The sequence below is a fragment of the Larus michahellis genome, chromosome 1 (assembly GCF_964199755.1).
Source record: "Larus michahellis chromosome 1, bLarMic1.1, whole genome shotgun sequence".
Lineage (NCBI taxonomy): Eukaryota > Metazoa > Chordata > Aves > Charadriiformes > Laridae > Larus > Larus michahellis.
Genome location: NC_133896.1, coordinates 55,605,329 through 55,633,006, shown reverse-complemented (window position 1 = coordinate 55,633,006; position 27,678 = coordinate 55,605,329). Strand labels below are relative to the sequence as shown.

The 27,678-nt window shown below is 40.6% G+C and overlaps 1 protein-coding gene across 2 annotated transcripts; it reads right to left on the bottom strand.

Annotated features, from left to right (window-relative positions):
- Positions 1 to 218: 218 nt before the first annotated feature.
- On the bottom strand, positions 219 to 23,700 carry SLC25A17 (solute carrier family 25 member 17). Of its 2 annotated transcripts, none has more exons than XM_074578224.1 (9): positions 23,626 to 23,700; positions 14,813 to 14,873; positions 13,683 to 13,749; positions 10,545 to 10,696; positions 8,701 to 8,817; positions 7,397 to 7,542; positions 5,362 to 5,457; positions 1,270 to 1,352; positions 219 to 822 (listed from the first exon to the last, which is right to left on the bottom strand). In XM_074578224.1, the coding sequence occupies exons 2-9, from the start codon at positions 14,865 to 14,867 to the stop codon at positions 675 to 677; spliced, it is 864 nt and encodes a 287-aa protein (XP_074434325.1). In that variant the 5' UTR covers positions 14,868 to 14,873; positions 23,626 to 23,700; the 3' UTR covers positions 219 to 674. The 2 variants fall into 2 exon arrangements, with proteins under 2 accessions (XP_074434325.1, XP_074434318.1); XM_074578217.1 differs by lacking the exon at positions 23,626 to 23,700 and adding an exon at positions 19,622 to 19,810.
- Positions 23,701 to 27,678: the final 3,978 nt, after the last annotated feature.

The following is a 27,678-nucleotide window of genomic DNA, read 5'->3' as shown; positions in this document are numbered from 1 at the left end:
TTGAAAAAGCAAGGAGTTATGTTCCTCCTATCTAGACAGTATCTGCATTCCAGTTTTTCAAGATTCAAAACAAGTGGATTCAAGAAGGCAGCATGCCTCCTCACTGCTAATATACCTCCTAGCAGTTAAGAAATCTCACCACCAGATATTTGGGGCAATATCCTATCATTCTGTGCCACAAACATACTTGAAGTTAAAAGAAAACTACGTCAAAAATCTTGTTCTTTATGAATTATTTTAATGAACAAATTATGAAGTGACATAAACACAGGTCAAGGAAAATAACATGAAATCAGCCCCACCAGCTGCTGACAGAAGGTAAAGACAGAATAGTTGAGGATGATTTGAGGGAAAACAAGAAAGCACAGTAAGAGATACTCATTCTTGCCAAGAACGTCAACCAAATCATGTAGTAGTTAAAATTTCATGTCAAGTGCTTAAATAATGTCTCCACTCTGTTTCTTAACACAGCGAGTCCACAGAAGAGTAGGGAATGGGGTATCCCTGAATTCATAGCAACAGGCCCTATGGAGTATATTCCAAATTTCTCCAAACAATGGAGATGGAGGTGGCTAAAAAGAAACAGAGAAAGTGAGGACCCTTTGTTACCCAGCCTAGTCTCAGAAGTGGAATGTGTTTTCTAGACCACATAATCTTTGGCATAGGTTCCTTTTTCAATGTTTGCGCGAGTGCTTTAACCCCATGACAGTGAAGGTTGCAGCAGTCAGTTTCTCATACACTAGAAACATGAGAGCAGCAGTAAGGACTGTCTGCAGGAGCTTTGCTTCAAGGCCTTTGTAGAGTCCCATTATTCCAAAACGCCTAAGGAGGAAAAAAAGAAAACCAAGCAAGAAAACAAATGTGAATAGCCTTCTATAAGTAAATTAGTACTCTACAAAGAAGAATTAATATCACAAGTTAATGACAAGTGTAGGAATCTTAAATTCATTCTTGATCTCTTGAATGCCAGCTATATTTAATAATATATTAAAGAGAAGTCTTTTGTGCAAGAAACATGCTTCTTTTCAAGATGAGAGGTGAATGAATTGATATCCATAGATATCCTTGATACCACTTACTGTACAGATATTTAGGAGAATTTGGTTTTGTGTACTTATTCTGCAATCTATTACAAAAAACAGGTTGACTCAAATGGCAAGTTTAAGGGTGGGGCAAAAAGAAACAAAAGTCAGATTCTGCAACATTTTCAATGTATCAGTAATACTCAAGTCTTCTATATCATGTTAGAAAAAAAACTGGAAAGCTCACCTCACTCTTTGCTGAAGAAGGTAAAGAACATTTCTAAGACTGCCTAGTGTTCGGTTCTCTGGGTTCAACCTGTGGCGTCCAAACTGAAAAAAAGGAAGAACATTTTGTTGTACTATTTTCCCCATGGTACTAGGCAGGGAACCCAACACTAAAAGTCTAAAATCTAGAGGGCCTTTCTTAAACCTCTCTTAACATTTTACAGGTTATACTATCCATCAGCAAAGAACTGAGGCCAAAGTTCAAAGTATTAAGCTTTACACAGCAAACATTAAAATGCTATGTATGACAATAATTTCTTTTCGTTTTAAGATGGGTTCTAAGGAAGCATTACACATGGCCATATTTGCGCGCTCTCAGTTGCTCTGGAGGAAACAGTTTTCAAGATCTCAAAAAGCATAATTTGCAGAGTGTTAGTAGGGAGATGACATTCAAAGCAAGTTCTTCCTGGCTGCCCAGCTTTCATTTAACAAAGATTCAAAGCCTCATACATCTGCAAACCATTACTACGCTGAGATTGCATAGCCGAACCCAAACTTTATCTGCTCAGCAACGGTCATTGAGCAAAACATTTACATATGAGCTGCTATGGAAGAATCTAAAATTGTTTGATCCACTTACCTGGCCTAAGTAATACTTCTCTTTTACTCACTGTGTTTGCTTATCCTCAAACTGTTTTTCAGTAGGCATGATAGCTCCTGCTGTAGTTTTATGTCTCAGAGTTAAACTGGCAATTTCAGCAACTCATTTTCTAGCATTTATTGATACTCTTATATGATACAGGTCGACAGTATTGTCAGCAAGCTGTAACTGAATTATTACTATACAAAGGTTGCCACGCTTGTATTTATAACACAGCCAAATAGCTTTTGAAGACTGTATCATGCTTCTGTGCTAGGAAAGGTGAATTTGAGCAACTGCTTGTGTAAGCAATTACCATTAACAGTTGGTAGAGTACGCAAGCAGATTTAGGCAGTTGAGCAGTTGTAAGAAAATGCCAGGATGACACAGGTCTTTTTGCTGTATGCCTTAAGATGGAAACAGGAGCAAAAGAACAGGAAATCTCCCTTTATTAGGCAAATACGTGCTCACAATCCACGATCTTCTTATCAGCAACTAAATAATTTGATATTGATAAACCAGTGTTACGGATTATTGTCAAAGACTAAGATAAACCCCCCAAAAATTCCTAACTAGTTCCAAGTTACAGTGCCAGTCACTGCCAAGGTTACTCATAAGCTTCCAAACTAAACCAGGATTAGGTGCTTCCTTCTCTCTTCTCCACCACTGGACTATTTTTGTACTGCAAACAAAGGTTCATCAAGGGGGGGAAAAGTTCATTTCTCCCTAGGACATCAATATGTCACTGATTAGCGCAGAAGATTTCCCAAAGGGACTACCATTCTCTACAATAGAGAAAAGAGGCTTGAGTTTTAAAGAGAACTTTTTCATCCAGGATCACTAAGAACATTAACCGTATTGCTACTTCTCCACAGCCAAATTTAATTTACCCACTGTTTACCGACATATAGGATAAAGAACAGTTTCATTGCATAATGAGTAACACTACTGCCGTGTATTTTTAGTGACTGAAAATGAGACAGATATACCAAATGTCTATCTGGCTGGAAGCTGCTTATCACTATCAATTACACAGGGCAACTGTTCATTTTATGGAAGTAAGAAGGGCGCTTTGCCAAAAAGTTGAAAGCAAAGGTGTAGAGACTTCATTACAAAGAACCCTAATAATTTTCAAACAATAGTAAGTTTCTAAAGGTTTAAGGTTGAAAAGAGTCCTGTACTTCTAATTTGATGACAGAACTTAATTATGATGTGTGAGTTTTTATGAACTTATTGAGCTTGTATTACCTTGTGTGTGACTCTGCTTGAATTGTTTCAAAAAAACCCCCCACAACTACATGAAGTATACTTCATGCAGAATGTTGTCTCTGAAAGCACTAAATCTTTATTCATAACTTTTCTTTTTAACATCACTTAGCATGAGCAACAAAAACTTCATCAAACACAACAGTGCTAGCTTTAGATTAGAAAACAGATTACAAAGTAGCGCAAGTTTGAACTGGACAGCAGAGATATCACAGATGTACCTGAAGTCACAGATGCATGTTTATGCTGTTCTCACCAGAAGCATTCAGGGTTTCTGGCTATCACTTGTTTCATACACAAAGGGAAAGAAGCCACTGCTACTAACTGCAGAACCAGAGATAAGATCCCTGTATTCCCCATCACCACAGAGAGAGGACGGAGAAGTAGCATATAGGTCGCTATTTCACAGTGGGCCACCGTGAGAAGACTCCCACCACCACCAGCACACGGATGGTTATCTGTGCTCTAGCAGAAAGGCAACTCCTCGCTGCCCAGGCAAGCCAGCAGTGAACTAGCTGACTTCAGCTGAGGTGAGCAGTAAGCAGCAGCAGCTGGTTAGTACATCAAGCTGTCAGCACAATTTACCAGACCTGCCCTTTTTTTAAAGAATGACACTGTCACCAAGAGACAGAAGAATTTTGTTCAAAAAGCCAAAAGACAGACAAAACATGAAGTAATAGTCACAAGATTGTAACCACTTCTACAGCAGCCACGCAAAGGAGTGAGGGTTGAAGGAATTACATTGATGTAAAAAACTGTGCTGCTGTGCAATGCTAAAGCTAAAATAGAGCACTCCAACTTTCCTTCCAGTTCTCCTTCACACCAGCAGAAAACGCATCACAAATTAGAAACAGACTGATGTTGCAATTTATGCAAACAAAGCACCATTTGCTTCGATGTTTTTCTGTATCTGTCACTTCAGTAATAACACTGTGTGTTTCTAGTTTAACTCCTGAGATGTGTGCGGGCTGTTAAAACAGGACAAAACATCGAATGAAGGCGATAGGTTCAGGCTCATCATCAAACGTTAGAAACGATTCAGAGTTGTTTCTACATTGTGGCTGACAAGAGTTTTACCTAGCATCTTTTCAGGGTAGCAGCAACCACACCGTAAATATATTCAAGTCCTGTTAGTTTGAAATATAGCATCCAAACTATCTTTCTAAAGGCTATCAAAAATCAAAATACATTTAGCCCACTCTTATTAGAGAGAAGAAAAATTAAAATAATTACAAAATTTGCATGAAAATAACTTTTTCCAGACAAACAATTAACAATAAAAAGCCCTATTAGACAAGTCTGAAGAGTGATACCCTTAGCATGGAAGGCTCATGTTCAATAACTCAACTTATTCTCCAAATTTATACAAGTTTTAAAACACATATAACGGCTTTACCATAGACACAAGTTAGGGCTTCTCCTTACTTGGGAAAATAGCATTATACTGCATGTGGAAACATTTATTAACTGTTACAAAAATAATCAAGAAGCAACTTACAAAGATAGATGAAAAAGCACAGAAATTAAAACTACAATATGTTTGCTTATGTATGGGCAGGTCCCCCCCGCCTCAACTTTGTCTTGTTTCATTATTACAACAGTATTGGTACATGTTGAAGGCAGCAGCATTATCCAGCATAGATACAAATTGCAAGTGAGAATAAATGCAAGTATTTCCATTAGCACTACAATTGGCACACAAGGCCAGGCAAGTGGTTAAAGATACTGTTTATGAGGAAGCTCAGTTTCCACTGATGAATCGCATTCTGGCTACAAGGTCAGGCCATCATTCAAATAAAACAAAACCTAGGAACAGAACTTTTTTTTTTTTTTTTTGATTACCCCAGGTCATCTGGAAACAAACTGGGCTTAGAGGATTTAATTTTAATTTCCCACTTGACACATTTTCTATTTATATTCAAAGAAGTAAATTTCGCAGTGCCTAAGAGCAGTATGGTGCATCAGCTTCTGTGAGACAATGTGCCGATGCATTATGTTGAAATGCGCACCAGTGATACCAAGTTCTACCAGAATCTGTCAGTACGGGATCATAAAAAAAGAGGCATCCTTGTCAATGACCTGCATTGTGCACCGGAGCTCCCAAAATGATGGGCTCATTACTTCAAAGAAAAACAAGCCATGTGAACAGGGCCTGCATTATACAGAACAAGTCAGAGGCAGTTAGCCTGAAATTAAATTATTACTTACCCGCAGAATTGACTGTACTGTCTGCAGAGGATAAGTGAGGGTGGTGGCAACTGCTTTAGCTATTGCACCAATGACGAAAGCATCCAAAGATGTGAGCTGTTCAATAAATAAAGAACATTATTACTTCCACATTGTACCAAAACAGCCAGTTACCCTTATGTGTTTGGGGATTCTTGCTAGCAGGTAATCTAAGTATCTTCGGCATAAAGATTTCAGGAAGTCTTTGGGTCTTCGCATTTTAAAGAGTTAGTTATAGGTCAACCTACTTACTTTCCCACAATAAAGTTTATTTGTAGCTCACAAGCTTTTGCTTTGACTTGCTCACTATAACTAGGTTACTAAAAAATAGTGGAGATAAAGCCATACAACTAGACCAATTTGAAGCACCAAGAGTAGACAAAAGATAAGGGAAGTCACATTTAAACATACCATCAATCAGCAAGCATTTCAGCTTTTGCGACATTCAAGCTAACAAAGTCACATGGCACTTGTGAAAAGGTGACTGCGTAAGACTCCTTGAATGCCACTCTATAACCCTAAAACATAATCACTTTGCAATCAGGCAGAATCTTAGTCTTGATGATACAGGCTAAAATTCTCATCCCCTGTTAGTTTAGAACAGCTGCTGAAAGCCCATCCTCACCTCCAAAGCCCATAAATGCACCAAACACATTGTTACAGCCTAAATTGATTACAGGGCATCTCAGTCTGACAGTGTGAATTAATCACTGAAAATAAACAGGTGCCCATATCAAAACATGCTCCAAATTTGCAAAATACGTTTATTCCAATCAGAAATATGCACATCATTAAAAAGTCAATCTGATATACTTAAGACAATCAAGAAAAGATCAGATAGAAAGAAAAATGTTATCCAAAATAGAAGTGTCTATGGGGAGAGCATTGCTGGGGGGGGTGGGGAGGGGAGAAAAAAAAAAAAAAAAGTATTTTCCCTCTCCATTGACAAAACATGCCCTAATTTAAGGTACAACCAAGTAATTTAAAAGAAACACAAGAAAAATATTAAGACAACAGGCAAATAACAATGCAGAGGTAAGCTCAACTCATCACTCAAAAAATATATTATCCATAAAGTAACTGGATAGATGCATCAGGCACAAATAGAGTGCTACAGCTGCAGTATTGACTAAAGATGGTAACAAATTCAAGCCTCGTTTATGATGCAAAATCTCATGTAAAAATAATTTCACTATGTCTTGAGGAAAAACAAGATGGCTTTGTAGCATACTGATACAATCTAACATTTTAACATTTTAATCCAGCCAAATGCATTCCCAAGTCAGTAATTAACAGCCAAGTACTGCAGCTTAAACATGTTATATGTTATGACATTATCCTAAAGTGTAACACAAATGCTTTTCAATTTGCTAGAACATAAAAGGAACATGAGTTCAGGTGAGCTGCTATATCTGAAACAGAGAAAGAATACAGAAAGAGAACGGGACTATAAAGCAGGGACAGAAAAGTGGTTCTACCTCTAGAGAGTCAGGGAGGTATGACTGCAATGCTGTGTTCAATTCTAGTGTCCATCCTTGGAAAAAGGATATTGAAAAATTGAGGGCTTCAGGAAAAAAGTGTTATTAAGATGACAGGGTCCAGAACAAATCTGTGATACTTCAAAGGCTTAATATACTTGATTTACTGGAGAAAAGGTTAAGAGGTGACTTCAAAACAGTCTGTATGCACATACTTATAAAACAGATATATTAGAATTGAAATCTCTACTTTAAATCAAGGCCTGTGAACAAATCTAAACAACTGTGGACAAGAGGTGCAGTTTTATTTTTACAGGAAGAGGAATTCATCACAGGAATATCTTCCCTAGGGACATGAGCAATTCACATCTCACTTCGTGATCATGGATGCTTTTTATAAGATATACTAACTCAAAAAAACCTCAAAAATACAAGAATGAGAACCAAACCTCCAGTTCTGAATTTGGTCAAGTAACATATGTCAAAGAACCTGTCTTATAACAGAAAATGTCCATCACCTGGCCTCAAAGCATACTCACTTGCAGCTGCTTTTTCAAAAGCTTCCGTTTAGAGCCTTCGTAAAACATGAACTGTATGGCAGGATTGAAGACCAGCAGCAAAGAGGGGAACGTACCATTCCATAAAGCTAAGACTCCTTCATCTCGTATTATCTGATGAAAAGCATCTAAGAAGGTTAAAAAAAAAAATTAAAATTTTGAGTACAAAATTCTGACTGTAGAGCATGAGAAGTTACACTTAAAGTCCAATATTCAAAGTGTATTGAAATTCACCATGGTATCTTATGTTACTTTTTTTATCAGGGAACTGCTGGAGAGGGTGCAGCAAAGGGCTGCCAAGATGATTAGGGGACTGGAACACCTCTCTTATGAAGAAAGGCTGAGGGACTTGGGTCTCTTCAGTCTGGAAAAAAGACAGCTGAGAGGGGACCTTATCAATCTTATAAATACTTAAAGGGTGGGTGTCAGGAGGATGGGGCCAGGCTCTTTTCAGTGGTGCCCAGCGACAGCACAACAGGTAATGGGCACAAACTTGAGCATAGAAAGTTCCACCTAAACATGAGGAGGAACTTCTTTACCCTGAGGATGGCAGGGCACTGGAACAGGCTGCCCAGAGAGGTGGTGGAGTCTCCATCTCTGGAGACATTCAAAACCCACCTGGTTGTGTTCCTGTGCAACCTGCTCTAGGTGACCCTGCTCTGGCAGGGGGGTTGGACTAGATGATCTCCAGAGGTCCCTTCCAACCCTATGATTCTATGATCTTCCATTCTAATCTGGCAGTTAACGGAAAAACGGTGACAAAAGTGGTCCTTCAATTCGCACCACCATTAATGTAAACAAAGCTTATCCTCTGCACAGACACCCTACTCTTTTTAGTACAAGCTCAGCATCAACAACAAGGTCTTCTAAACCTTGTTCAAAATGACAACAGTATTTATTTACTTATTTTTAAAAGGAAGCCAGCCTGAACTTGTGGGTGATTAAGAGAGATCAAGGTTAGTGAAGCTGAATTTCCTGATAGTCTGTCCAAACTCAGACTCCCAGCTATCACCTCAATGGGCTCACTACTACTCCAGGATTTGTATAAGATACTTGCCTTTGCAAAAGGTATTTTAGTTACAGGTGTGCATACTACAAACTCTCGATTACCGCCAGAAACGACCCAGTCCAGTTTCCTGTAAAACTCAATGACTGCAAAGTGATCGGGAAGCATAGAAATTCCCGGGTAAAATCCACTACATGAATAGAAGTCTTTGAACTTCAGAGTCCTTGATATATTTCATTTAATGAACTTCTCTTTGGTTGAGAAAACAACAGGTGCTTACCTATTATGCCTTTATAATTGGTTGGTACAATGTCTTCATTTCTAAATTTTGCTCCCTGCAGCTTCAGACGCGTGTTCACTACCCAAAGAGGAGTCGTCAACAGGACATTCACTACACCTAATGCAAAACACAGCACAAAGAAAATCAGCCAGAAACAGAAGATTTCAATGTTTTCTTTGCTGCATAACTATACCACCCTGGAGCACAACATACTCTTTCATACCCTACTTCACTCCATGATGACTCGCTGCCTGCCTACTTTCAGAAAGAAGCACAGAGCGATAAGGTTAGAAAGATTATTTTCTGAAGAGAGATCAAAACAGATACCTGTTCGGTAGTGACAGAGGAAGTTACTTTGGAGAAACTATTTAAAAACAAGCTTCTTGTCTTTCTTATTAATATTACTGCATCACAGAAATTAGCAATTGCTTCTACACTGGTTGCTTTGGTAGGAGTCTGAGTGACAGACTGAATTGTTCTGTTATAGTGATATGCTGTGTCCATCTCAATATCAAAACCAGTAAATCTGAAAAAGGTGAAACACTACTACCTACATCGTGCCTGTTTGTTCTTTTTCTTTTCCTTTAAGAAGGTTCAGAAAAGCAAAATATAAACTTATTTCAGTATGCATCATAAGGACTACAATCACCTCTCAAAAAAAGTTTTGAGCAAAATCAAGCACCAGAAAAGGTAAGCCACATTAACCTCTCCTAACCAAAGTCAATGTGATTACATTATGGAGCAACACATTAGAGCACCTGTAATTTTTCACCCAGACTCAGTTACAGATGTCATAAGACTTAATTTTCCGGACTGGAAAGGTAATTTTTGGTATATCTTTACAATCTGTATTTGCTACCAGTAGGAGGAACGAGAGATGAGCAGGGAGAACTAGTAAATAGCCCAAATGGAATTTTTCAATTTACACCAGCTATTATTCCATTAAAAGGATATAAACTACAGACATTGAAGAAGTCATTTAATTGACAAGCTATTACCCTAACTCCTGTAGCCTTTGTTCCAAAATGTAATTATAAGAAAGTTTCCCCCAGTGATAAAGCCAGCATAAGAATTTCTTTTCTTACTTTACCCCAACTATTCAACCATTCATTGTGCCTACACACTGAAAGTACCAGAAACCAGCACAGAGTAAACAAACACCACCACCCCCAAATAATCACAGGCCTTTTTTTGCAGGTTTTTTTAAAATTAGCTTACTTCAGTGTGGTTGCATGAGCAATTATTCCTACAGAATAGTACAGGCAAACACAGGCACACAGTGGTAACTTTTCCCACTGGATTTGCTAGAAAAGCCACTAGTGTCATCATCCCTTCAAAGAAGCCACTGTAGCATCCACATGAGAGGAAGGGATGAAAAAGAACATAAAGTTCCCGCTGTACTTGCATATATCTAGGGACTTACTGTCACTTTCAGATGACGACCCCAAGAGAAGTCTGAAAACTGGCACTCAAATCCTTACAGTAAAAGCTCTTATTTATCCTAGTAAAAAAATATTTCAGAATTGGCACATACCTTTCCCTCTGAAAAAAAACTATCACCTCTGATGCTCAGATACCATGGTAAACAACACACCAGGCACAAATAAAATACTAGACTGCAACATCACTGTGCTGTGGGACAGAATTCACAACAGGAACAGTTTAGGCACATTATGAGGTGGGGAGGACCAGAAGAGCAATCAGAGCTGTACAACGAAGCAGAGCTGCATACAGTGGCAGGCATAAGCACTCAGTGTGACCTCCAGTGGACTTCATAAAGAAAAACATTAGATAGAATAGACACACAATACATTTTTAATGAAATTGAGATTTTTAAGTACTACCTGCAACAACCCCGAGAATCAAGTCTTTTCCAGTGGTTGAATGCTGACCTTTGACCCAGAGAGCTTTAAGACTATTAAATGTATAAAAATAAACAAAATTGGAGCAGCAAAGGCTGGAGATAACAGGAAACCATCCTCGATATGGTGCCAACCTAATGGAGAGAAAAAAGTCATGGTAGGATCAGCAAAGGATTTATGTGATCTGTCTTGATTTTACATGTTGATGGAGGGTCCCAGAGATACAATACTGTATACTACACACAATTCTAACTAGATATGCCTTTATTATTAATGATAACAAACCACACTAAACTCCTGACTGTACCATAAAAGATCAAGCACTTACATTTATAAATTATCGTAATCAGGAATAATTCCATTGAAAAGGAGCTGTAGAGGCTCAATATATTTACAGTGAAAAGCTTGGGGCTCACTCACTCCAAAAGTATTACCACTGTATTTGCTCTCTAACAACAGTCAGCAATGATCTACCAACATCCAGGGGATGAATATATGTTTGAAGTATGTATCTTAACATACAGACTGATAGAGTCAGTTTAAACCATATACTAAAACATACCAAGGCACAAGGAGAATTCTCATCTTTGTTAAGAAATTGAGTTGTTAGTCCAATACAAAAGATAACAATTCAGTAAAGAGATGCTCACCTCTTCAAGGAAACAAAGCAATTCTTAACATGGATGGAAAAAAATTAAGACAACTACTCATTGAATACAAAATATAAAAAAACTATAATATGGAAGAAAAAAAAATACGTCTGGATTCTTATATAAAATTTATAGATGGAAGACTAATTACTGAAATTAATATACTCCACCAAGAAGAGCTTTCCAAAGGATGCAACCTGGGAGATACGCAGGTGAGCGGAATTTCCAATAAATGCCTCGCAATAAAGTCTACAGCAAATCAGCCAGGTAAGTGAGAAAAAGACATTACCTATTTAAATTTAATCACAGATAAAAAACTGAATATCCCCTTACGATTCACAGCTATCTTATTTTTCAGGTGTTGTAAATGATTGTCATTGTGTGTCATCTAAATCTAGCTTGATTTAAGAATGATTTCCTAACAGTTGACTAACAAAACTTCCTTCTCTGACAGGCCTGATAAGCCCGTAAAACAGGGACACGTCAATGGTTGCCCTACATCCACAGCATGTTCTACAATACATCCAAAAAGAGATAATGACATGCACCTTCACTGAATCTGCACAGGGCAGGTATCATGTTAAGAGCATAAGAAATCTCCTCAACGACTAGCAGTAATCATGAAGGCTCTTTAGTTTTCATTAAAACACTGGGAATAAAATAAAAGGATCCCCAAGAAGGCTACCATAAAAGATGCAAGGCTGGTAAATGCAGCATATGACTGTTCTTATGATGTAAATACTAGTTTTTCCATCTCGGATGTATCAAGTGCTTCTCTCTCCCACGTAGCTGGGAATACACCACATTAAGACTGTTTCTGAAGTCACAGGCTTAGCTAAACATACAGGTACAGTTACAAATTAACTGACCATATAGTTAGTCATGAGTAAAATTAAAACAATTTTTGCATCACCTCCCTCGTCTGTGCTGGAAAAGGAAGGGAGAAACACCCTCTAGGGAACATGTCCTCTAACTAAGAGTGTTAGTTTGGTTTCGCTTGATTTATTAAGAACAACTTCTGATGATTTTCAAACTAAACATCTTGCAGTACAGAACATAAACTCATATTTTTTGTCGTAGTTTCATTTTAATGACAGAAGTTGTCACTGCTAGTATCTGTAATTCACATACAAATACTTCTGCAGACAAATAAAACCTAAGTTTGTGTTCCAAACTGCAACCTTGACAACTCTGTGTACTCCAGTGATCACCTTCTGTATCACGTAGAAAAGGATGAAAGCACAGGGAAGAAAGCAAAGCCATTCGATAAACTTCTACAGGAAGTCCATTAGCTAACCCTATTCGCTTTATCTAGATGAGAAAAGCAGTCTCACAAAAGTGTAATACGAGACAAGGCTCTACAAACTAAACACGAACAAGATGTTTATGATGTCACATCATGTTTCAGATTTGTTGTTGTTGTTTGGGGTTTTTTTGTTATTCCAGACACATCTCTAGAACTAAGTATCATTGCTTAGCCAGGCCTTCCCCATACCTCTGGAAGACATAATGTCCCCCTCTTGCCAGAATTACTGATTTTTCTGTTTCACGGGAAAAGCAGGATGACCACTTTTGCAGTCTCTCCACTTCAGTTAACTTCTTAATTTTTGTTTTTTTCCGTTTTCTTTTTTCCCCTTTTTTTTTTTTTTTTTTTTTAATTGAAGTTTACTTGCCACCCTCGTGTGACAAAAGTCATGCGGGAATGTGAACAAAACTGATCACCAACTGACCAAGAAACATTCATGCATACAACTGCCAACTGCTCAAGTTCAAAGGTGGCAAAACATTATTGGCCACGCGAAACTTTTTCCAACTTTAATGGCCTGGAAGCTCTGGCCTACTTAAGAGTTCCAGGGATTCACTTAGGAAAATAATTGTAACAACATGCACAACTGTTCTTCCCAGCAAGCTCAGCTCAGACTACGTGGCAAACACTAATGCACAGCATTGCTGAAAGTTAACTGTTTATAGAGAGATCTTGAATCTCACCAGCATAAAGTCACTTCTTGTTTACTTTCACATGCTTAGGATGAGAAATAAAAACCTCCAGCTGGGAAACATGTCTCAATTCTCCTGTCGAAAGTGGCTCAGCTGTCCAAGAGTTTCATCTTGGTTATGAGACATGGACACACCCAAGAATCCAGGCAGACGAAGCTGGTTTATCAAGTACATGAAGGTACATTTGCCTACAAACCTGCATTTCCGAGGAGGTACAGCTACCTCCCTAATGGAGGCACAGTTACGTCACTGAACATATCAATTGCATAAGGTGCTCAAGAAAGTTAATCCAAATTAACTAAAGATGAACACGTAAGATAATGCAAGTCATATCACACTTGAAGGGAGACATTTTAATGAGTAAAAATCTGTCCACACAGATACAGGTTAACTATTCCACTTTAAATGCAAACTCAAATTAGTTTTAGAGCTTGTCTACATGAAAACAAGCAGAAAATTAGTAACTACTCACAGGCCTTCTTCTTTGATTATTTCCAATAGGACTGCTGGTGTTGTCTTAGACTTCCGCTTCTCATCAACTGGAAAACAGAGGAATCAAACTTTTAGATTATTCCAATTTAACACTCATTTTGAAGTCCTCATCCTTCCTATTCTGAACATACCCCAGAAGAGCATGTTTCTTCTTCCTCATAAAGGACAGACGTTCCCTATTTCTGCAGCAAATCCATGCATCTCCTTATTTTCATTTGCTAGGTAAGGCTACTTCCTTTTTTTTATTCTTCCCCAGATTAGCAGGTTCTTTTGTGCACTAGAGGATCTGTAGTTACCAATTCCTAACCTGACAGCCGTGACGTGAACTGAAGGCAGGTTCTCCTTAGGTAAGAGACTAGAATTGGGCCTGCTTAACTGCTCCCAAAATCATTCCTTGGACTCCGGACTAGTGCCATTAGCAGGGCAATCTCTTACAGTTAATCTGCAAACAGCTAAACCCTAGGAAAATACTGTCCCTTCCTACACTGAAAGCTGCTCAACAGCAATATGGTGCTCATTTCTCAACCATGTATTTCTGACGACCGAGCTGATGATCTCCCTCTAGTTCTTAATAGCGCTTTAGTCACAGTGCTAAAATGCTTGGTGATTCTGTGACTTTTGATTAGAAGATAGAGTGTTAGAACAATAAAGTTTATACCCAGATGTATTTTTGTAAATATCGGATGTTCCTACTCCCAGTTCTAACCCCAACTTTTCCCTTTAAACCATTCTTAGGAATATTTCTAGACTAGTTTTTCATGATACTGCCCCTGTCTTTTGAAGTGTTCTCAGCAGCCAAAAGCAACAGTACACAAGTGTAATCCTGTGTAATCTCACATCTATATTTTTCTTTCTGGTCTTAAATAACCATTTAAAAGCCATGTCTGGCCACACATCACACAGCCTTTTCAGCTAATTAAAAGGTTGCCCAATACTTTCAGAAGGGAGAATTACCTTCAGCTGGAAAAATGGTGTTAGTGATTAAATGGTGTTTATGTTACACAGGTAAGATTCCTGTTCATGCAAGACAGGTTCCCCTACAACCACCCTTACAAGTGCCCAGCCAAACAGAAACACCATCGTACAAAGAAACTAGAGTTTGACACTTACCCTGAAGTCTAAGCCTAGCTGTATCCAAAGGAAAAAATACAGTCATTGCAGTCATACTGCCCTGAAAAACAAAATAAACTGGCTATATAGTATCAGTAGCTCGTACAGATGTCTGACAGACTCTTTGTAGCCCTTCACCTCTCACCCAGAAACTGGTATACTGAGTAAATTTAAAAAGGGGATAAACCCCATATATAACAATATCTATTTGAAGTGTTTTTTGGTCCAATGCTTACAAACAAGGGTTTTTTTCTCATGTATTAGATCAAACTAAAATTAAAACCATTAGAAGCTTTTTGCCCAAAGAGAAAGTTTTTGAAGTCTGAGAGCTGATAAAGTAGGAGTCAGGAGACAAACATGGCACTTTCTCTACCTCCCATAAGCCTCAGTACCCAATTTCTAATTAAAAAAAAAAAAAAAAAAAGACTATGACACAAGCAACTGTTGTGTTACAATAACCTGGTTTTGACTTAAGAAAAAAAAAAAAAACACAGAAACTTTTGTTCATTAACAAACTGATAGTACATGTTTTGCAGGACTTAATCTAGCATTGTACTAAATTCCGATTTAGGCAATAAAGATCTGCCTACGAAGACACCCCCTGTGGCATGAGTTACATACGATGAATTAAATCATGACCTAGATATCACCAGATACACCTCCTGTGAATCCAACACTCTCTCTTCACTTCCTCTACAATCCAACCATTAAAGCTTCTAAACGGAAAAAGCCAGCAAACGCTCTCCTTTACAACAGGATTAAATACTGTATTTGCAGATGCCCTCATCTTCCACGCAGGCCGCCTGTTCCGTGCCTCTCCACCACCATTCAGCCTCATCATTCATTAGTACTTCAGCATTAATATTGCACAGCTTTTGGAAAAGGTATCTAACTCAAAAAGAGCCTGGCTTGGTGTAAACCTGTTAACACTCTATAGTATTATTAAATGCATTAAGTGGCTGCTAAAGCTGTGGCACTCTTCCGTTAGTCGCCATGCAAACCGTTTAAACGGTGGGAAGGTCTGGGATGCAGCAAGTCACACAAGCATTGTGCTTAAAGCATACTGCACAGTTTGACTTGAACTTTCCTAGAGCTATGTTATGCCATACATTTAAGCGAGCTTTGCCTCTGGAAACACTCCAGCTCCCGAGCAGGTTGCTCAGACCTCTCTCTACAACCAGCTTGGACTTCTGTCTACAACCAGCAACAGAGGATTATTTTTCAGGTGGTGTTTCCTCACTAAGACAACTCTTGGTTGAAGTCTTAACAAGACTTAAATTTCTCCAGTTTTCACAACACCAGGCAGCAGACAAAAGGAAACATTTGGCCGTAATTACTTGGTTATTTTAACCCATTTAGTTTGGACTCTAGCCAAAAGGGTTGGTTCTGCTCTCCCACCTACTTCTCTGGTGTCTGCTCATTCTCGGTACCTACTGTGTACGCAGATGGGACAGCAAGTAGGAATACCGAACCTATCTGACTAAAAATTTACAAAAAATAGATTTCAGTTAGAAGGCTAGTACCAGTACAAAAAGAAGTGCCAGAAAGAGCCAAAATATCTCCTAATGACAGCTGCATTACAGCAACTCTGAAGCCAACCTCAAAACAGTTGCACACACCCATGCACAAAACTACAAGACTGCACAGTCACTACAAGCTCCAGCCTCCCCTGCTCAATTTACCCTGCTTCCATCCTCCTGAAGTGAAATTTATCCCGAATCCTAAACTCATGCAATCTCCACCATACAGCAACACAAACACTCGCACTCAAAATCAAAAAATGGAAATGGGGAAATAGTTGGGCACACAGGACACAGCTATAGCTTCATGTATGTTTTAAGGCAGTCTGTAAGGCTCATCGTGTGGGAATGGTTCAAAGCTGCACGAGGGGAGGCCTCAATGCCTGCCTTCCTACCACCTCCCTGACAGTGCTGGATCCCAGAAGTTTGCCAAATCAAGTCATGCTATCACTGAACAATCACTAGGACACGTACAAACTGGCCTAAGTAATCCCAGCTCTTGGTCAACTGTATTTGCATCTCTGTCTCCTCCGTTCAAGTGGCATACCTTTTTGGGCACCTACACGATGATGCAGACAAGGAAACTAATCTGGCTGAAAAATAACTTTTTCCGCTGGGCTACTTCTTCAGTCAGATCAGTTCCCCGACCAGCCGCAGAACCAAAGAAACGACTGTGCAGTAGCCAAGAGGTGGCAGCAAGCGCACAGAACAAATGGCCTGAGGTGACTGCTGCCAACGAGAGGCATGCAGGACCACAGCCTAAAGTTTGGATTTCTAAAAAATAATACGAAGAGCTTTAAAATATAAAAAAATAAATTATGTTGTTAGCCAACATTCAGAGTCAAACAAAGAAGCTTGACTACTACCACAATACTCCTATAAAATTCTTGTTCCTACAGCTTTTGTAACAGGAAGGTTACTTTACAGCTACATGCAGAGTTAAAGAATACTTATGTAATTCAGCACTCACAGGAAATCAAGCACTGATTTTTTTTTTGCTGCTCACAAAACTATTCATCTCAGGTTTGACTAGGTAGCCCAGGAGATATTTGAACTTTCACCGTATTAGAACAGAAACAAAAGTTACCGTGTTGGGATCTGACATGTTCTCCTGACTCATTACCTCATCACACTTCTGTGCGTTGCTTTTTCTTTTTTTAAATCTTGCATCACATCCACCAATCAGTGTGCTTTATAATAATTCAAACAAATGGCAAGATGATATCAGTACAGTTAGTACCCACGTCAAACATCTTGCCAAAATTTATATATTAGAGCAGCAAATAGAAATCCCTAAATCGACAAGTACATCTTTACGATAACAAAAACTATCAAGGTTTCTAGCATAAGGCAGTAAAAAAAAAAAAAAAAAAGACACCTTGTTTTAGGAAAAAAAAAAATCTTGCAGCAGAGCTTTACATTGTATATGAATATTAGTGACACCAAGTGGAAGTCACAAGGGTACATTAGCTCTAAAAAGTTCTGTCTTCCTTCATAGCAACATCACTGCCAAGATATAAGCATCTTTAAATACAATAGGGAATTTCTATTAACTTAATTAACAGCACCAAGGGACTTGGGGTACCATGTGTTCCTTATGTGTTTTAAATTTATGTCTGGATTTAGAAGTTTGGTTCATACCACAAACTTTGTTCAGGAGCACAGCCTGATTATAGTAATCTGTATGTGAGTAAGAAACTAACAGTGAGGGCTAGAAAGTATTAGCAACTTCTGTACAAGCCAGCAAAAGGACAGCGATCAGTATTTCAATAATGAGACCATTTGAGAGAGTTACATTTCTTGAAAATGGAAACAAAATCCCCATTGCCTTTGATGCTTAAATAAGCAGACTTAAAACACTTTAAAGAGCAGACATTAATACCATGTTCATTTATGATAAAGACAAAACACCCTTTGGGGTATTTTTTTCCTTTTAGAATCAGCCTTTATTGTTCAATAACATTTAGTGACTTTCATCCTATAGAAGACATTGCAAGTTCTTTTAAGGACTCAAATTAGAACAGGAAGTTTTGCCAGAACAGTAGATCAGCAATTGCTAAAATACACATTTAGGTGTTCTTGCCAGTTTGGAATAACCCAGGAGTAGGGCTGCATCAGCTTGCTTGAAATCCATCAGTATGCCCAGTCCAACATGCTACTTTGCGCTAAAATTCTTAATCTGTTGAAAGTACAAGATCAATTTGCTATTTACAGAGCTAGCACTCATTCATTCAAGGGGTAGGCATACCAGGAAATCTACAGAAACTAAACACTACTTTTTAATTTACAAGTGTCATATGAAAAATTTAATCTATACAAACCTTCTCTAGCTGCACTGCATCACCTCACCCTTCACAGCTTCTAAATATGTATGAGACAATTGCAGAATCATAGAATGGTTTAGGTCAGAAGGGACCTTAAAGATGATCTAGTTTCAAGCCTCTCATCATGGGCAGGGACACCTCCCACTAGACCAGGCTGCTCAAAGCCCCATCCAGCCTGGCCTTGAACACCTCCAGGGATGGGGCATCCACAACTTCTCTGGGCAACCTGTTCCAGTGCCTCACCACTCCCCATAGTGAAAAATTTCTTCCTAATATCTAATCTAAACCTACCCTCTTCCAGTTTGAATGCGGATGCTTACTACAGCTCTTACATTACATAGCTAAAGTGTTGTCCCTATAACTTCTGTGAGGCTTAAGTTTTCAACATTAATTTGATGCCCAACTTCATCAGATGGTTACACACTCACTTTCTCAGGGAGCACATCTGCAGCTCCTGCTGGGCTCAGGGGAAGCTCCAGCTGCCCGGAACAACAGCGAGCCTCAAGGTTTACCAAATCTCACATCCAAAACTAGTAAATCCCACATCCAAAACTAGTGACAGGCAAAACGAGGGCTTTGCAAAGTGCACTCCCAGGGGGTGGGTGGCGGGGCTGCGACCCGCTGTCAGGGAGCCCTAAATCCTCCTCCCGTCACCGTGACAGGCTTGGGCACACCTCGGCACCCCAGCCAGCTTACCCCGGCCCCGCCGGGCCTGCCCGCCGCCAAACCCCACCGAGCCGCCCCCTCAGCGCGGCCCCCCCGGCGGCCCCTCAGTCAAACAAAGGCTTAAGGCGGCCCGCGACCCCCTCAGCGCCCACCACCAGGCTGGCCCAGCCGCTTCACCCGCCATTCCTTCCTTCCTCCCCCCCGCCCCGTCACCGCCAACGGCCGCCGCTGAGGAGACGCCCCCCCCCCCCATCGCCCGCAACAGCTCCGCGGCGCGACGCCCCGACCCGCCGGCTCACCACGGCCCCGGACACGGCGTGCACCAGGCTCTCGTAGGAGGCGATGGAAGACATCGTGGCGGGCTGATGATGCTGCTGCTTCCCCGCCACCGGCTGCACGGCGGCACCGGCGAGATCTGGGCTACCCACCGCCGCCCCCACTCGCGCCATGGCGACCGCCCTCCCGTCACGTGGCGCCTGGCCACGCCCCGCCGGGCCGGCGCGTGCGCGTTGCGGCGCCTCAACTACCGGCGCCGGGGGGGACGGGTCTCCTCAGCGGCGGCGCCTCAGGGGCTCCGGGCTCTCCTCCTCCCGGAGCCCTCCGTGACAGGGGAACTGGGGTGGTCCTACAGGCCGCCCGCGGGCACCCACGGGAAGGGCCGGAGGGGCGTCTCGGGAAAGCGGGAATTTTAGCACCGAGTTGTAAGAGAGCAAGCCCGGGGTGGGAAACGCGTTATTAGAAGCCGTGGGCACTAAAAAGCCGTTAGATGGGAAGAGCAGATCTGAAGGGCTTTTTATATACATGTGGTTTTGTGCGTTGAGTTTTGTTTCTCTACAGCAAGTTGGCCTTGCCTCATGGCAGCTTAGAATAACTGCTGTGGCTTTAAGAAAAATACAGAATTAGGGTAGATAATGACAATACTGAGGAAATCCATTGTGCCTTCCTGTGAAACTACAGTAATACCTTTTCTCTCCACCACCAGCTTCCCTTTCCCAAACGTTTAACGTAAGCTTTTTCTAACTTCAGCCCCTTTCCTTTTACCTGAAGTCCAGTATCTTTAACGCTTTTTCAAGCTGATTGTTTCTTATTTCTTACTCCCCACGGACCAATGAAGCTGGTTGCTTTCCCTGACCATTTGATTTACTCCTTTCCCATCCGTAAGCCCTTTCTTCTTCCTCCACTGCCCTCGGGGCCGAGGGGCTGCCCAGCGCCCGCAGCCATCGCAGGCCGGTACCCACAGAGCATCTCTGGGCCTGTGGCTGCCTTTGCTGGCCAGGGATGGAACGAGAAGTGCTACAAAGATGGGACTAGACACAGGCAGCCCGCCAAAGGACGGGGTGGCCACAGCTAGCAGCAGTTGAGGCACACAGCGATAAGACTATTAAATACACAGTTTGGAAAGAAAAACAAGGATCCTATAGCTTCCTCTTCACCTTTTATATAGAAGAGGTTCTGCAGGGGAGGAAGGAGCTGAGGAAATGAAGTGAGGTTGGATGTGCCACAGTTTGTAAAATCACTTGGGATGATATCTATGTCTGTTTCTATCCTGGTTTTTTTCCCCTGTTCTTGTGTCATATACTGGTTTCCAGATAGCTTCAAGGTTTTGCCTGTGTTAACAATCCTTCCCCTCTTCTTAGCTTCACCTGTACTTGAAAAAAACATAATTAAAGATAAGAATGAAAATTCTCCTTAGCTTTGTATCGTGTTACTCCTGAGCTCCTTTTTTTTTTTTCCTATTGTTACTCCATCTTTTGTTCTCCCTTTCTGAACAGAAAAAAATACCTTCATAACTTGTTCTTCATGCTTGCAGTTCTTAGTTCCTCGACAACAACACTCCAGCTGCCTGTTGCTTGAGCTGCAAGAGCTCCGAGCGCTTAGACCTGTGGCAGGAATCACCATACGATCTGTTATCTAAACAAGGACGGGGCAGTTAACACATTGCACGCTTCCCAAGAGTTTCACTACCACACAGCCGGATAAGCTGTTTCCTTTTGGGAAGACATTCCTTCACCAGGTGGTCCAATAACAGACCACTCATCTTTATTAACCCTTCTGTGAGGAAAATCTCATGATCTTCTGTGAGGGAGGGGGCCTATGATGAACGCAGGCTGCTCTGCCTGAGGCAAGTGTTTCAGTTTGAGAAAAACATTCTTCCAGAGCAGAGCTCCAACACCCTTATGCTCCAACATTAGATGCCGATACCAGCAACCTGAGATTCTGTCAATTCCTTCATGCAAGGCTGATACCGCTGGTAGTCCCAATATTTTTTTTTTTGTTTTTTAAGAAGATCCCCCATGACAGATGCACCCTCCATGACCGAGTGGACAGCACTTTGGTTCAGGCATCACCGACAAGTAGACCTGACCGAAATCAGCCCTGCTCTGCGAACGTTGAGAATTGTGCCAGGACGTATCTTCTCAGGAACTAAGGAGTTCAGGCCATGTCTTATCAGGTGCTACCAGCACCAGCCTCAGCTGTGACTAGGCAAAAGTAAAACTGCTACAGCTGCACGTGCACCAAAAGGGGGCTTGGCTACGAGTCTGTCACTTTACGCTATGAATACCTGTAGCCCCCGTGAGCCCATTGAGCTTTCCTATATGGCAGTGGGCTGCTTGGCAACGACGCCCCCCTTGAGCACGAATGCCTCTCAAGGATACTGCTCAAGGCTGAGAGACCCCTTACCCAGCAACTAATATCTATAACGAAGTAAGCGATGGTTTACATTAGGCCTAAAAATACATTGTATGCTAGCAGCATTTTTATATATATCCAGCTATAGCTTAATTATTAGAAGTGTAGTTAAGTAGTAGAGTGTTTAGACCACTGTCTAAATTGTTGTTTAAATCATAATTTAAAACACTGTCAAATTACTGTTTAATTGCCATTCAATTATTGCTTAATAACCATTCAATTACAATTTAATTTTCATTCATTGATTAATTAGAATTTGAACATCATTTAATTGTTAATAAAACCCTTTTAGTTAACCCCACAATGATGACTTTTTTAATGATTCACCTGTGACACCCCCCTACCTGCAAAAGACTCAAACCTTAATTTAGAATCATAGAATCATTTAGGTTGGAAAAGATCCTTGGGATCATCGAGTCCAACCATCAACCCCACTCTACAAAGTTCTCCCTTACACCATATCTCCTAACACCACATCTAATGAAGGTGTACGCACTTCGCCAGCTATCTCCCGTCACGAAAGCAGCCAGGAGCAGCTTAGGTTTTACAAAACCAGGGAACAATCCTGCCGAGTGACTTTGCACAATCAGGTACACGTGCTTCTGGAAGAAACGCCTCGAGCCTCGACACAGAAACTCACTCACCTTACTGCTGTTCTCATTCTGTCCCTCTTGTGCAGAGGGAAGCTTTCACGAAGAGTCACTCTGTACTACAGATTGGATTTCCATCCTAAATGTGTGCCCGAATCATTCTATACTATTACTGTTCTATTTAGCAACATTTTTAATACAACACTATACCCTGTATGTATTGCAAAACAGAATATTAACAGGTAACGCAACAATTGCAATACTCCAAAACCAACTTACTTCAGTGTTGGAACGTACAGACCTAGTGAAGCAGAAAAAAAACAACAGAAATGCTACAGATTAAGTGAAACAAGATGTATCACTGTGCTCTGTAGGGGAAAAAAATGGAACCTACCTGTAAAAAGTTTCACAAAGATATGACCTTAGGTCTTCACCGAAACACCACAAATTCAACGGGTCTCCAGGCAAACACACGGTACATGCCAGCAGAGCTCACTGAAGGGCAGAAGGCCCAAGTTCCCTCCTTTTCCTCAAATTTGCCAATTCTACTAGAAAGCCTAGAAGCAGTGAACCAAATTAAGCAACTACAAATACAAGCACATTCTCTGTACACAAATTGCATCTTAGTAGCCTCTTGTTTGCATAGTTTTAATTCTGTAGATTCCTGTACAAGGAGGTAACAGATCTTGAGAAACTTTAACCTTGACAGATTTTCTTTGGCCGGCCCACAGCTTTGTTTCTGATTCATGACAAAGAATGAGGACACTGTTAATGACTCCAGAGGTCAAATTTACTGCCTCTGCACTGTGTCTTACCTCAGCAAATAAAGGATGAACTCTAAACCTAAACCAATTTTACCCTACTACTCTCCTTGTTCTAACATTAATTTCCAATGAAAAATTTAGAAATGCATGTCTCCTTTTTTTTGCTTCAAAATTCAATTCATTAGAGAGTGAAAACATGTTAAGACAGTTTTAATTACTACTTTCGAAAGGACTTTCTGAATCTGTTGCAAAACTTACCTTTCAGAAAAGGTGGATAAACTGGATCACACTCCCAGGGCACCATGGATTAAAGCAACTGGAGATTAACAAATGAGACTGCATGTGCTGACAATCTGCATTCATTAAATGGGACAATGTTTGATCACACAAACCTGGCAAGGTCGGGCTTAAGTATAAGATAATGGAAAGACCTGCCTATTCCAGATGCAAGCATTGTAATCACAAACGGATTAAAAAGCCCATTTCTTAAGTACGTGTGTGTACGTGTTGCCTGAACAGATTTTGACTGAGCCTCTGGAACGCTGCTGAGTTTTGCCTACACGTTTCACCTAGGCTCAGGGGTATCAGCGAAGTTGAAATGCTTTTCAGTTTAAATTACTTGCACTTGCCATTATTAAATTTAATCTCCTATCACGCTGCTTGTTCAACAGCCGTACTAGTTCGGACCAAATGTTCCTTAGCCACCTTGAGTTTTACATAGACTAAGTAATTGTCAAACACAAGTTTTAGTGCCTTGCTGGTTTTGGGGGGTTTTGGGTTTTTTTTGTTTGTTTTGTTTGTGTTTTTTTTTTTCTCCCAGGCACTTAATAAATATCTAAGATCAGTTCTAATTGCACATTTTTGTGGTTTTCTGTTTTTTTTTTGCTTGTTGTTGTTTTTGTTTGGTTTTTTTTTGTTTTGTTTTTGTTTTTTTTTTCCTGAAAAGGCTAGTAACTCATTCCAGTTTTGATTTTTATTTCTTTTGGTTTGAAAAGTTTCCACACAAGACACTAAAGAAAAAAAATCCCGGATTACAAAATGGCTTCTGAAAATCAGTTTTTCTCAAGCGCTTTTCCTTATGGTGGGATAACACTCAAAAAAGCTAGAGCAAATCTTCTTTTAGAACAGTTGTGTTCATTTTTCCTTATAAACGGTTTGTGATAAACCATTTTCTCTTTGATCTTTTTTAAAATCTGAAATAAGAAAGCACAGGTGGCACTTGGCGCTTTTCTTTTTGCAGATGAGAACTAGACAGTACTGGCTGAGCCGCAGCACGAATTTTCTCTAATGAGAGGCAGTGCAGTTGTCAGAAAATCAGCCACTTCATTCTCAATATAATACCTCGATACTTTTCCATCTAATTCTGATGACTTCCTAGTAACTTGTACCTTCACCCTATTTTAAAAGCTAGTAAAGGGAATTTTATTAAACACTGCACCGATTGTTAGGTGACTGCTCTGATTTTCTGCCATGATACTTTTCTTTCTGAAATGCAAGATCCAAACTAACTTCTAGAAACTCTTACCTTCCAAAGTGAGAACATTAATTTTGAAAACTAAAGTTTCAATAATGGAATTCCTTTTACCATTAACTGCTTTAGACCTCATCTCCTTGTTATTTAGTTTATAGATCACAAGTAAGTACCTTTTCTTTCTGAACACCTTTGTTCTATACAAATTATGTTTGCCATCTGACTGCTTCAGCTGTTGTACTTTGGGAAGAAAGTCGAAGATAAACTGCTACCCCCAATCCTGTAATCTTTCACATTTAATTTATTTACACCTAGCAGCAACTCGTATTCCTTGTAGCCACTGAAATGTTTGTACATTAAAAAAATCCTGGTTTTAGTACGTGTGCAACAACGAAGGTGCCAAAGCTTGTTACCCACTTACTTTACAAAAAGAGTCGTAATGCATTCTGCAAATACATTTATTTATTGACAAGATCTCAAGCTTGTCTGAGACCATCCATCTAGAATATACATTTCAAAAGTGTATTTGTACATCAAAGACAGGTACAGTAATAACACTTTGTTAGCAAGGTTACAAGTTAACATCTTGATTTGGTTAGTCATCAAGATTCAGATTTACAGGAAAGTCCTCAGTATTTACATTCAATAGGACCTCCAGTCAGTGGGGGTGAAGGAAGTTTGTCTCACATAAAGTTCCTGTTTGTGAGGACCACACCAGGAGAATGTGGCTTACCTAAGCTCTGATTCACAAGCTGATCAACTATTTGTAGCCCAAAGTCACCTGAATCTTTTTGTTGCTCCATAGCACAGATCCAGCAGCCACCACCTGACCTGCTTCATCTCTTTGTCACATTAAAACTGTTCCTGCTTCCCCCACGTTTGCGTTTGCTTGTATTGTAACTACTGACCTCCTATGACTTGTCCTACAGTACTCAACGTAGTGGTCTCTGCATCCAGTTGGAAGTTGCCATTTTTATTCCATTTCAGCTCTTTGGTAATCCAGAATTACTTTTCTACCCTCACTCCATCATGTATGAAGTAAGGTTGAGGCCCACCTCTACAAAGCTCTGATCCTGCTCGAGGATGCCAATCCACTTCTGTACCGATGCCAACCACTATCAGGCTACCCTGCAGCCAAAGAAAGGAAACAACCCTCTAGCCTCTACCACCTTTCCAACAACCTGCTTGCCCTACAACCCTGAAAGCGCTGCAGCATCCCTCAGCCTAGATGCCCTGTGGCATTTCAAGGGGGCTCCAAACGCTTCCAGGCAGGAGTATGCCACGACCCACAGGAAGGCATGTGCCAAAGCTGACCTGACTCTACCTCACCCTGGCTAGGTCTGCAACCTCGCATCCCTTTGGGTGAAGGATTCTGCTCAGACAGCAGTTGCTACAAGCTCCTGTAACAGTATCATTTGCTCTTTCATCTCACAGGGAAGCGATGCACAGACATATAGGAGAGTGTGGCTTGTATGAGCTTTATGCAAAGGCCCTGAAGGTAACAAACAAGAAGAACAAAGTGGCGTTTAAAGACATTTTAAACTACATATACTACTGCTGGCCACTTGCAACATGCTCTTTCTACAACATGATTTTACCTTTACATGGCTTTTTAGTACTCAATTTATTGACCCATTCTGCCTCTGACCTATCACTGCTCTGCCCAGTCTTATCCCACCTCCCTTCATCCAGCTTTGAGACAGTCTGGCTCCTGCCCATCCGATCATTGCCTTCCAACAAAGACAGAACAAACCACTTTGACAAGTGGGTTTTATTCATAGCCAAGCGCTGAAGCAAGAGGAATTTAAAAAAAAATTCTGGTAAAGGCACCAAGCCTTACATTCTCTGCATTACTATACGATAGGGCTCTGTGAAGTAGTACGGTCTGGAAGCGGCATCTAACCTGACATTTATTTTCCCTTGGGGCAGCAACTGAACCACATAAGACAGACAAGTCACTCAGACTCACAGACACAGTAACAAAGCTATAACCCTCTACTACCAGTCAGCTGCAGGTGTCTCATCACACTCTCCGGCAGACCCGGTCATCTCATCTGTGGCAGCGGACTGGCCAAACAGTGCAGTACATGACTGTCCTCAAATAGCAGAAATGCACACCCAAACCTCATGCCAGCACCTCGGTGCCACACTGTGCTGGCTGAGCCATTCATACACGCCGGCAGCTTTTAGAGTCAAATTGTCAGACGAGTTGGATTATTGCCACTGTACTTAGCAAGAACCAGCCCTACTCTGTGCTGCAATAGAGTAAATAACCTGAAGGAGCTGCCAGTAAATGCTGGAGCAAGCACTGAAACTAAGAACATCCCACATTTGGAACTTATCATCTTTGCTCATCTCCTGGGCAGTTAACTTTCTGCACTTGCACTTCTGTTCAAACAAGTTTAGCTGCTTAGATGTCCACATGCCAACTTGGGGAACTGAGATGAGGTCCAGCAATCTCCTCAATTAACTTACAGATAACACTAAAAACAAAAAAGCCTGCACACCAAGGGAGGTATGGGATGTGCATTCCCAAATGATCACAAGAATTCAGCTACATTGCTAGTGCTAACAACGAAATTGGGGAGAATTTTATCAGAGTCAATCAGCTCCGAGTAAGGGCAACTGACGTGTAAGCAAGCAGGACGCAGATACGACCATTTCTACTAGCTAGTGGTAACTTCCTACTTTTGACTAGTCACAAGCGGACAGATATAAATAGCTAAGATGGAGTAACTGGAAACCGCAGGGAATAAATTTAAGATGTTCTAAGTCATGCAGAGCACATACGCACCAGCCTGAATGAAGAAGTCCGGTCTCAGCCTGTACTGAGGGGTGAC